This window comes from Carlito syrichta, unplaced genomic scaffold, assembly GCF_000164805.1.
Source record: "Carlito syrichta isolate Samal-C Ts95f unplaced genomic scaffold, Tarsius_syrichta-2.0.1 Scaffold305546, whole genome shotgun sequence".
Lineage (NCBI taxonomy): Eukaryota > Metazoa > Chordata > Mammalia > Primates > Tarsiidae > Carlito > Carlito syrichta.
In genome coordinates, this window is record NW_007249642.1 from 878546 (window position 1) to 891169 (window position 12624).

Sequence of the window (12624 nt, forward strand, 5' to 3'; positions counted from 1 at the left end):
CTTTGTCTAGAACTGCTAGTGCCGTGTTGAGTAAGAGTATGAAAGTGAGTATCTTGTGTTGTTCCTGTTCTTAGAATAAAGACTTTTAGCTTTTTCTCACTTAGTATCATGTTAGCTGTGGGTGTGTCATATGTAGTCTTTATTATGTTGAAGTATGTTCCTTCTGGGCCTAATTTTTTGAGAATTTTTAGCATGAAGAGAGGTTAATTTTATCAGGTTTTTTCTGCATCTGTTGAAACGATGGTATGGTTTTTGCCCTACATTCTATTGATGTGCTGTGTCATATTTATTGATTTGCATATGTTCAGCCATCCTTGTATATCTGAGATAAATTCTGCTTGATTGTGATCTTGATTATGATCTTTTTTATGTGCTAAAAAGAAAATACTAGCAAACACAAAACAATCACAAACCAACTAACAAAATGACAGAAAGAAGTAGCATCATGGGGTACATGTGAGGATTTGTTACGTAAATATATTGTGTGAAGGCAAGATTTGGGTTTCTGGTGAGTGCATCACTCTTCCCCAGTAGTGAGCATGGTGCTCAATGAGTGGTTTTGTATCTCTTATCTCTCCTCCCCGCTCCCTCCTTAGTGGTACCCAGTGTCTGTTGTTCCCAGCCTTGTGCTTGTGTGTGCCTAGTGTTTAGCTCCCACCTATGAGTGAGAACATGTGGTGTTCAGTTTTTGTTTCTGTGATAATTAACATAGAATGATGGTCACCAGCTGCATACATATTGTTGCAAAGTTCATGATTTTGTTCTTCTTTATGGCTGTATAGTATTCCATAGTATATGTACCACACTTTATTCACACTTTATCCAGTTCATTGTTGGTGGGCATCTGGGTTGGTACCATGCTTTTTTCTTTATTTTATTCTATTTATTTATTTTATTGTGAATAGTGTTGCAATAAACATATGAGTTCAGATGTCTTTTTAGTAGAATGAATTTTGTTCCATCAGGTATATTCTCAGAAGTAGGATTGCTAGGTTGACTGGTCCTCTATTTTTAGATCTTTGAGAAATCTCCAGACTGCTTTCCTCAGAGCTAAACTAGCTTCCATTTCCACCAACAGTGTACAAGCATTTTCTTTTCTTTGCAGCCTTACCAACACTTGTTGTTTTTTGACTTGTGTGAGATGGTATCTCAGTTTTGATTTGCATTTTTCTGATGATTAGTGATGCTGAGCGTTTTTTCACGTTTGTTGGCTGCTTGTATGTCTTCCTTTGAGAAGCATCTGTTCATGTTCTTGCCCACTTTTTAATAGAAGTTCTTTTTTTTTTTCCTGTTGATTCATTTGAGTTTCCTTATAGATTCTGAATGTTAGGCCTTTGTCCAATATATAATTTGCAAATATTTTCTTTAATTCTGTGGGTTGTCACTTTACTTTCTTGATGGTTTCTTTTGCTCTGCAGAAGCTTTTCAGTTTGATAAGGTCCCATTTGTCAATTTTAATTTTTGTGGCATTTGCTTTTGAGGACATGGCCATGAATTAATTGCCTTGGCTGATGTCCAGAAGAGTGTTTCCTAGGTTTTTTCCTAAGATTTTTATAGTTTGAAGTTTTACATTTAAGTCCTTGATCCATTTTGAATCAGTTTTTTTAATATGATAGTGGGTAGGGGTTCAGTTTTATTCTTTTGCTTTTGGTCAGCCAGTTTTCCCAACACCATTTGTTAAATAGAGTTTCCTTTCCATGATGTTTGTTCTTATTGGCTTTGTCAAAGATAACTTAGTTGTAGGTGTGTGGTTTTATTTCCAGGTTCTCTATCCTGTTTCATTGGTGTGTGTCTATTTTTGTACCAGTCCTATGCTGTCTTGGTTACTGTAGCCTTCTAGTAAAGTTTGAAGTCTGAGAGTTGTGATGCCATCAGCTTTGTTCTTTTTTGCTGAGGATTATTTTAAATATTGGGGCACTTTTTTGCTTCCATATTAGTTTAAGTATTGTCTTTTATAGGTCTGTGAAAAATGTTGCTGGCAGTTTAATAGCGATTACGTTGAAACTGTAGATTCCTTTGGGTAGTATGGACGTTTTGGCTGTATTGATTCTACCAGTCCATGAGTGTGGCCTGGTCTTCCATTTGTTTGTGTTGTCTTTGATTTATTTGAGCAGTGGTAGTATTTCTTTGTGTAAAGATCTTTCACCTCTTTGGTTATTTCCATTGTATGTTCATTTTCACTTGTTTCAAGAATTTATTTTTCTGATTTTTTTAAATTTGTGCCACTGGTTGTTCAGGAACATGTTGTTTAATTTTCATGTGTTTGTGTATTTTCTGAAGTTCATCTTACCGATTTCTAGTTTTATTCTATTGGATCAGACAAGGTACTTGATATGATTTGTATTTCTTTTTAAAGTTATGTTCAGATTTATTTTTTGGCGTTACGTGGTCTATCTTGGAGAATGTTCCATGTGCTGATGAGAAGAATGCACATGCACTAATTGTGTAAAATGTTCTGCAAATATACATTAGGTCCATTTGGTCTAAAGTTCAGTTTAACGCTAATGTTTATTTGTTGATTTTTCCATCAAACTTATCTGTCTAATGCTGAGAGTGGAATGAAGCGCCCCACTGTTACTCTGTTGGAGTCTCTCTCTCTCTCTCTCTCTCTCTCTATTGATTTAATAATATTTGCTTTATATGTCTGAATGCTCTGATGTTGGATGCATATATATTTACAATGATATCTTCTTGCTGAATTGATTTTCTTATCATTATATAATGACCTTTTTTGTCTCTTTTTGTGTTTTTTGCTTTAAAGTCTATTTTGTCTGATGCAAGTATAGCTTCTTCTGTACATTTTTGTTTTTCATTTGTGTGGAATTCTTTTTCCGTTCCTTCACTTTTTGTCTGTATGTTTCTTTACAGGTGAAGTGAGTTTCTTGTATGTAACATAAAGGTGGGTCTTTTAAAAAATAATCTGTTCAGCCAGTCTGTATCTTTTAATTGGAAGACTTAAACCATTTACATTGAAGATTATTATTAATACGTGAGGGCTTCCTCCTGTCATTGTGTTAGTTGGTTTGTGATTGTTTTGTGTATTTTTGGTTTCTTTCTCTCTTGTTTATCTTTGTGCTTTATTGGTATTCTATAGTGTTAATGTTTGATACCTTTCTTTCTCTTTTTTTTTTGTATCTGTCCTACCAGTTTTATACTTGGTATGTTTTCATGATGGTAGATATTGTCCTTTTGCTTCCAGGTGTGGCACTTTTTAAAGCATTTCTTGTAGGACCAATCTGGTGGTAATGAATTTCCTCAAGTTTTGCCCATCTGGGAAAGACTTTATTTTCTTCATTTCTGAATGATGTTTTTGCTTTGTATAGAATTCTTGCATCTTGAATGGTGGGTTTTGGGGGGTTTTTTGTTTCTCCTTTTAGCATTTTGATTTTTTTTTTTTTTTTGAGTGAGAGTTTCACTCTTGCCCAGACTGGAGTGCAGTAGCATATTCATGGCCACTACAACCTCAGCCTGCTGGGCTCAGGCCGTCCTTCTCCCTTAACCTTCCAAGTAGCTAAAACTACAGATGAACACCACCATACCTGGTTAATTTTTCTGATTTGGTGTAGCGATGATGTCTTGTCAAGTTTCCCAGACTGGTTTCCCTGGACTGTGGCAATCCTCTCGCCTCCACCTCCCAAAGTGCAGGGATTTTTTTCACTGTGCCCTGCGCACTTTGAATATTTTATGCCATTCTTTCCTGGCCTTTAAGGTTTCTGCTGAGAAATCTGCTCATATAAAGTTCCTTATTTGTGACTTTTTGCTTTTCTTCTGCCATTTTTAAAATTGTCTTTATCTTTTACTTTAGACAGTTTGTCTGTAATGTGTCTTTGGGTGGACTTTTTGGGGTTGAATTTATATAAACAATTTTGAGCTTCTTGTATCTGGATGTCTCTGTCTCTTCCAAGAGATGTTTTTAGCTATTACTTCATTAAATAGGTTTTCTATGTTTTTTCCATTTCTTCTCCTATTGAAACTCTCAGAGTTCAAATATTTGTTCTGTTGATGGTATCCCACATGTCATGTAGGCTTTCTTCAGCCTTTTTTATTCTTTATTGTTTTTTCTTTGTATACTGAGTTATTTCAAAATAATTGTCTTCAAATTTAGAAATTCTTTCTTTTGCTTGATCTTGTCAATTGTTAAAGCTTTCAATTGTATTTTTATTTTATTCATTGAACTCTTCTATTTCAAGATTTCTGTTTGATTTTTTTTTTTTTTAAAGAAAGGATTTAATACCAGGACAGAAAAGCTCCCACAGCAGCATGGGACCTGAAAGAGCTTGCCCTGATTCATTTTTTAAAAACTGCTTCTTTGTTGAGTTTCTCATTCAGATCATGAATTGCTTTCCTGATTTCTTTTTCTAGCTGTATTCTCCTGTTTCTCACTGAGGTCCCTTAAGATCATTATTTTGATCTCTTTTTTAGACATTTCATAGATTTCCTTTCCTTTGAGGTCTGGTACTGGAGAGCTATTGTATTATTTTGGAGGTGTCGTGTTTCATTTCCCTGGTTTAACCTTTCTTGCACCTTTACATTGATACCTGTGCATCTGGTGTCACTTTTTCCAATTCTGTGGATTAGCTTTTGTAGGGAAATACTATAAGTATTCATAGTATCAGTTGGGTGGGGTACTTTGGCTTTGATTGTGAGTAGGCAGTGAAGTCACCATAATGATTTTTCAGTTGTAATCAATGCCTGCAAGTTCCTCGGTGACTTAGGTTGTGGTTGTGGCCATAGTGAGGCTTTGCTGGGCCTGGGGTGCCAGGTGGGCCAGTCCTAAGGCCAGTCCTCAGTCCTAAGGGTGGCATAAGCAGACATCAGCTGTGGTGGCAAGGGAACCCTAGACATACTAGACCTTGGGTGCCTTAGTGGATTGCATGAGTGTGAGTGGTGGTGATAGTGGGGCTTGGCGGGCTGGTCCTTAGGCTCCCAGGTGGGCTTTGTGGGCAGTGGCAGCAGCAAGTGGGTATCTCTAAGCCGGTGTGCCAGCCATGGTGGTAGTCTGGGTGGGTTGGTCTTTGGCCTCTGGGCAGGGTGTGCTGGTGCTGGCATTGGTGTTGGCAGCTCTGAATCCGCCTGTCTTCAGGCTCCCAGAAGGCATGTGCAGGTGTTGGTGGTAGCTGTGGGTGTCTCAAGCCAGACCTGTCCTAGGGCCCCTGGGCCAGGTGTGTGGGTGCAGGCAATGATGAGGGTAGGCCTTTCCTCAGTCTCCAACAGCATGTGTGGTGGCAGCTGGGCTGACCAGTCCTGTGGTCTCCAGGTGGTGTGTAGGGGAGCACATGGCTATGCTCCTGGAGGGGTGGGTTGCTGTTGGAGGTAGTGACCCAGGCAGATGGCTTCCGGGTCCTGAGGAGCACATGCATTGACTCCATGTATCTCGGGCCAATTCCCTGATATGCTGGTCTGCCCAGTCTCCAGAGTCTTGGGCGCTGGGGCTGTGACTGCACTGCTAGGTCCAGTTGCTGTCGAGCCGAGGTCCTTTGGGTAGATGTAGGGGGGACGTTGGATGTCAAGGTGCCCCTGGGGCAGGACGTGGTCTAGTGTTGGCTCTTAGGATGATGCAGTGCTGTGCAGTTTGAGTCTCCTGGTGGGTGAGGCTCCACATGGAGTCCCTCTGGGACAATGGAGTTGTGTGGCCTCCAGGCAGCCCTCCTCCTAGGTGAGGCCCGCAGGGGCCCTGGTGGGAAGGTGGACTGTGAGGCGTCTGTAACCTTTCCCCGCAATCGGGAGCCCTCCAGGCTCCTGCCCAATCCCATGGCTGAGTTGCCTTCCTCCTGATGTGCTGTTTCTGGTTTCCGTGCCTCAGAGCATCCTTGTCACCTGCCTGTGGAGGTCCAGCGTTCTCCCCTGGATGCTCTGTTCTCCATGCACTTTTCTCCTTTCTGTTTTTGGGTGATACAGCTTTGCGTGCCATGTAGCACCTTGAGTGTGGCTTAAGGGAGGAGGCTCAGAAGCAGAAAAGCAAAGTTTAGATAAAGGCAATAAACAAAAGAAAGCGTGTTCCAAGTTGAAATGATTTTTATTAGAAATAACTTACTGGTTTTTTCTCTTAAAGTGAGAAAAAGGTACTTTGTTTCTTTTGTGTCTTCTACAGTGACTGCTTGTTGCTGGGAACCAGCATGGTCACCTTGGTTCACTCCTGTCAGCCCTAGCACACTTGCCTTCTTGTTTTCCAAGTTCTGTTCTGGCTTCTCATTTAAATTAAATAGAGATTGGCTGTGAAACCCCTAGGACTGCTCCTTCCTTATGTGTTCATTTAGTCATACAGCAAACACATAATGAACATATTGGATTGAATATGTTACTGAAATATTTCTGAGTATGCACCATGTGCAAGGCACTGAGATTGAATGGTATACTCTTTGCATAAAAGTAGCTCACTCAGACATTTCCAGCATACAAGTGATGCATACATGAGCTATGTCCTAGACGGAGCATGTGGCTGTCTCCATGGGAGAGCACATGTTCTGGGGAGCACAGGACTGGGGACAAGATTTCCTCTTCGCTAGCAGTGTTCTTAAAGGAGGTGTGGTTGAACTTATACCTAATAGAAAAATAAGATCTCATTAAAGAGGAGATGGACTGACGTGCCCGCGGGTTGCCAGTGATGGTGCAGGATGCTTCGGGCTGAAGGCACACTTCTCCATCTGTGCCATGTGGGCGATGAGGAAGGACATGAGTGTGCTGCTTGGCATCAGCTTTGTTGAGTAGTCACAGGCCTGTGTCTAGCAGGTGACAGAGGCTCTCCAAGGTGGGTGCATGTGGAGGAGGAATGTCCTGGAAGGCACGTCACATTCTGTGCAGGGTTTTGTTCCATACTTATCAGGAGTTTGCACTTTTTTGGGTAAAGGAGTGGTTATTGTATTAATTTTTTTGCTGTTTAACAAATTACCAGAAATGTAATGGCTTAAAACAACCCTGATTTACTGTCATGCAGTTCCTGTAGGTCAGGAGCTGGGACGTGGTCAGCTGTTTCCTGCTCTAGGTGTTACTGGGCCCAGGTTTGAGTTGGTTAGGACTGAGTTTCGTTTGAAGCTCAGGGTCTTCTAGGCACACAATGGGTGTTAGAAGTCACTTGTTGTGGCATGTGACCAAGGGCCTGGTTGTCTCATGTCAGATGGGCACACACTTAGTTCCCAGGGGCACCCTTGGGCCCTTGCTGATGGCCTTGTCCTGTCACAGCTCAGCAGCTGCATTTTTGAGACCACAGGGGGAATGGTGCTTTTTCGGGTACTCTTCATCCTTTCTGTCACTAAGGGCCGCGTGACGAGGCCAGGCCCACTCAGGATAGTCTCTCAGAGAGTGGTTCATCGTCAGCTGATTTGGACTCTTAGTGACCTGGTACAGTTCACTTTCTTTGCTTTTGTGTGTCCCAGCCCTGTCCACCATCAAGAGAGGATGTTGGACAGATGTGTATGCCAGGTAGGCGTTTTAGCGACCATTCGAGTTCTGCCTGCCACAGCTATGGCATGGGTCTTTCCTCCATGCTCCCCCTTCATTCAGTGAGTGACGGGGGACTTGAGACACTCTGCTGTCATCTGTGCATCTGCACCCCCAACCCATGGTGTGTCACGGTGGGAAGCAGTTGTTGGTGCAGTGATTCCCCAGGAAGTTGGCAGGTCAGCAGTTCCTCATGAGGAGACTAGATGCACGTTCGTGCCCTTCTCCTGTCCTCCCCACCCCACTGCTTTTTTTGTTGTTGTTACTTCTTTACATTGCAGTTTCCATTTCCTCTTCTGCAGAACAGGCAAGATTCTGGTGTCTCTGCCTCATGGTATTGCACAGGGATTGAGATGAAGCTGTTGCACTCTCACTGGGAGCCCAGCATGTAGCTGCTCAGAGCCTGAGCTATGGTGGAAGTGATTCTGGGGAGGAGGGAGAGGGGAGGTAAGAGGAGAGAGGTGGGAGGTGGAACAGGTGGCTGTGAGCAGGTAGGTCATGAAGAAAAGTGAACACCTTAGGAAAAGTGAAACCATAAGACTTGTCAGTGAAACATTTGGGCTGGAGTTGTGTTTCGTTAATTTCTCTACATTTTAGCCAGTCCTTTAATTATGGGCTGCAAGTGACTTGATGTAGCAATTAAAGGACTTCACATTTTAAAAGTTTTCCAGAATTCTATACATTTCTTACTGACTTAGCCAAAGATTTAAAGTTAATATATTAAGATTTAGGCTTCTTCTATACATTGGGTCATTATTGTTGCTTGGTTATGTTTATCAAAGTCTTTTAACCCTCCTGATGATGAAGATTAATTGATGGTGTGTTTTGTGTGACTTATTCATTAGACCAGTAAATGTATACCTTTTCAGCTTTTATATCTAAGACTTGCCTTGGAATGCAAAAGACATTGGAAGTCATATATTTAAAACGATTTCTAGACTTCTGAGCTTCATAAAAGCCCATAGGCAGTCATTTGAGAACTGTGATTAAAATCTCCACTTGGAAAAAAAGGCCGAAGAATTTCCAAAATAAGACTGAAGCAGTCCATTGCTAACAGTTAATCCAGAAGCTATTTTTCAGTGATCAGATCTTTTCAGTGTTTTGGGCCACTAGATTTTATTTCCGTAGCATTATTCTGTTTAAGCAGGTGGTAGTAGCAAAGATTTCAAAAAATAATCAAGAAAATAAGGTAACCTCTGAAAAGATAGTTCTGGCCTTCTATTAGTCATATCTGGTATTTTTGTAAGACTTATACCATTTCAAAGATTATCTGCTCACTTCATCCATGTAGGTGGAAGCTGGGAACTTGTTCTGCCTGGTCAGGAGGTGGGTTCATACAGTTCCCTTGTTTTGGGCATTTCTTCACAGTGCTTACTTTGATGGGCTCTAGAGGAGAACCTTGGAGCTTAGGGCTGTTGGAGGCAGGCTTGGGAGCTCCTTGATCCCTGAGGAATGTCTTCTCTGGATGCTTTCATGGATGGATGGGGTGGGGAGACAAGGACAGGGATGGAGGACATTTAACTTGACTGCTGAAATGACTTGAGTTTCCCAAGGTCAAAATCTTCTGCTCTATATGCACGAAAGTACTAGTATCCAGTGGTATGGCATGGGCATCTAGTTACAGAATGAATTTTACATTTGAAAATAAATGCCGATGTCTTAGGGGATTCCAGAAAAGTATACTAGCTAGCCAGTGAAATTTCAGAGACCAGTGGCATCTGCTGAGGTTGAGCCCTCTTGTGATCCCCCTGTCCCCCACACCCAAGGTGCTTTCTTCCTCCTCTTTTCCTGTGACATTCAAAAGTATTTGTGGAGATGTGTTGCATGTCAGAAATTAACAAAGGTGGGTAAAACAGAAACAGTGTCTGCCTCAGAGAAGTCCAGGGGACAAAGCACGCTAGGAGGCAGCAGGTCTTTATAGGACAGCATGTGATGGCTTGCATCACAGGGAAGTGTCACAGAGAGCTTTGGGAACACTGAAGGAGCTACTTTACCCCAGTCTGGAGGGATAAAGGAGTACTTTGGATGCTTCCTGGAGGAGGCATTGTTGGCTTGGAATCAAAGGATGGGTAGGAACTCACAGGAGTATGGGGAGCATAAGAGCTAAGGCCCTGGAGTCAGGGGAAGTGGATGGAGAACTGAGAGCAGGTAGAGCTGCATGGCTAGACAGCGCATGTTGCCAGCAGGGAGGACAGAAGATGAGGTGGCTCTTCTTAAGTGATTTTATGACTTTTTATTTTCTTGTCTTCTATGTAAAGTGAGTCAAAGGTCTCTTGCATCACTAAATATCACTGGGACAAATCAGCTTTAAGCTTGGCTTTAGGGCACAGTTTTGATGCTTTTAGATGGAAGATCTACCTTTCGTGTATTGTTTAGTTTCTGTTGGGTGTGATTTGCATTCTCTGCAAGTGACTGTTTTCTAGTCTTGGGTTGTGATATTACCACCATACCTAACTGAATTTAACAAGCAGGTTGGAGGAGGACTTGTCATTGTGTGTGGTATTTTGATATTACATACTGACCCATCTGTAATAGCATCTTGTAGTTGCAGACTTCTCATAGGCACTGTTGATATGATGGACAATGGAGAGGTGTAAGAGATCTGCTGTGTATTTTGGATATGTGTTTCAGTTATGTTTTGGCAGCAGAGCGAGCAGGAAGATTATGCCTCCGTTAAAGTAGTCAACCACTCATGTAAAAATGACTGTGAAGGTGTGTAGAGAACTTTTAGATGAAAGCCATGTTTGTGTGTGAATTGCCTGTGCTGCATCTCTAACACTTTGGGTAGCTCAGTGCATGTAGTGCTGGTAGCAGTGCTGCTGCCGCGCTTAAGGATGTGTGGGAATTGCTTTTTAATCAGTCTGATGCTCAGCTGTTGTATGACATTAACCCACCTTTTTTTCTGTTTTCTTAAACTGTCGATTAAAATTTTAATTAACTTTTCGTATTGCAGCTCTGTTTTATTTTCATTCTTAAGAAGGTATTATAAGTAAAAACAAAAACTTACTTTTACTGTCCTGCTACTTGGGACGATGTGTCTTCATGCTTCAGAGCATTAGTATTGTAGTGGAAATATTGACTAGAGGTGAACTCTGAGAGAAGCTTAATCATTTTTGCAGTATTTTAGGTATGATCTTATCTGAGCACATTTAAATGTTATATCCTAGTAAAACCCATTTTAAACCATATGTTATTTAGTACTAAATCCATGTAGAAATTTCAAATGGAAATTTTAAAAAAGCAGTGCTTTTTTCTTGATGTATTACTTTCCTTTGTTAGCATGCTTCTGGGTGTTTCTGTAGCTTAGAATTATGCAAACTTTCCTCTCCTATGCCTGTCAGCTCTGACCTTTGTTTTTCCCCCTGCCCTCTCATCTGCATCCCACAGATCTCCTCTGATGCACCCCTCCCGCCTGTGGTGTCCTCTCCCTCTCTGCAGGCTGCAGCTGAGAAGAGCAAGCTGGAGGTAGGAGTGACAGTGCGCCGGGATCCCCAGTACCAAGCCCCCTTTGGCAGTGCCTGGGCTTGGGGGCGCCATATGTTGATATTTTGAATGAGTCCCGGTATTGCATGTGTTCAATACAGTGATTTCTGGAGCATTTTCTTATACTATAGGTTGGTTAAAGGGCTTTAATCTATAATTAATTTCAGAATGACTGATTTATTGGTGCCAGATAAGCTTAATGGCCAGGAATCTGTGAGTTTGCTGTTGTTGTGTCTCTCACTGTCATAGAGAACTCTTCTATGGTTTGCTGTTGAGTTCTTTGATCTACAAGGAAAGCCTGATTAAAAATATTTTCCTTCTGTGATTCTGTTGTTAAGAGCATGTAAAGGAAGTTCACGTCAAGTTTCTTTTTAAGCTGTCGTACAGGTGACGAGAGCGTGTTGTGGGACTGTGTGCTCCAAGTGGTCAGTGACAGCTGGTGGGACATTTTGGGTGGGGTTTAGAGTGTGGGTCTTACGGTGAGTCTTTCTGTGGTCAGCCTTACGAGCATTTGAGTCTCCATTTCCTTGAACTCTTTACCTGTTTTCTTTTGTTACTTTGGCCTCGATGAACCAGTCTGAGATTCCTTCCAGCTCTTGCCTTCCCCACCTCTTCCTTGTCACATGGGGCACTAGACATGTGGGATCCAAACAGGATCCAGGCCCTGTCCTTGGGAACACGTCGAGTGGAGGCGACAGGGGTGGTAGCCACTGCTGTCCGTGTGGAAGCACACTTGCAACACCTTGTGCTCTGACAAGTGGTGTGCACAGGATGAGGAGGCACCCAGCAGAGAGCACAGCTTGTGCACAACACACGGGCCCAGTGTGGCATCCAGGGAGCAGCAGGCAGGGCTAACTGGTCTGTGAGCAGGACGGGGTGAAATGCGCCTGAAGACCCCAGAGGGGCCGGGTCTGCACCCTGAAGGCCCAGGCCTTTCATGAGGAGTGTCAAGAGGAAGAGTGACAGGATCTAATTCACACTGTAGCTTGTTCTTTTTGGTGACACGGGGCAGGCACTTTATGATGACTGTGAGGAGGTGGCTCAGGACCCCGATTCCCCATCCAAGAGTAAAACAATTGGCTTACGTCAGAAGGGAAACAGAGGGAGTAATTAGGAGAGTCATTTGGAAAGACCTAAGAGGGAAGAGTATATGGGGCTTGGTAGCTGGTGAATGGTGACTTTCGGTTTTTAGCTCTAGTGTCTCAGGTAATGATGGCACCATTTAGTGAGAGAAGGGTACACGCTGAAGAGAAGGAACAGGTTGAAGGAGCGACAGGAAGGGAGAGGATCAAGGAGCTGGGCAGTTGAGTGTGGTGACTGGGGGACATTCATGTATCAAATATGTGTTGAATGTACAGGTCTACACCCAATGAGAGAAATGGTGGGGCAGGGGAAGAGAATAGAAAGGTGAAAGATGGGAACCCTGTGAGTTATCAGCAGGACTGGGGAGTTCCTGAGAGCTGTGGGGACCATATGGGGTATGATGTGTAATTGGAGTGGACAGGCCTGGGTACCTTTGCTGACAGCAGGTCCAGGATGGAGCCAGGAGTGCAGGGTTGTCAGGGGAAGTAGAAGGATACCGGCGCAAGCCTGACCTTCTCCACACTTGCCATGAAGGTATTTCTTAGTGGGGAAAGAGCTTGGAAACCCTGGGACCGGGCTTCTGTGCATTTGGAGTCCTACCTCTATGTCTCAGTAGGGGTG

The 12624-nt window shown here is 42.7% G+C and overlaps 1 protein-coding gene across 1 annotated transcript in view; it reads left to right on the forward strand.

The window, feature by feature from the left end:
• The window catches only part of SMAP1 (small ArfGAP 1), a 153138-nt gene that overhangs the window by 88382 nt on the left and 52132 nt on the right, over positions 1 to 12624 (forward strand). Inside the window, exon 8 of the mRNA XM_021714256.1 lies at positions 10825 to 10902. Within this exon, the coding sequence (XP_021569931.1) occupies positions 10825 to 10902 (78 nt within the window). The remainder of the gene's footprint in view (positions 1 to 10824; positions 10903 to 12624) is intronic.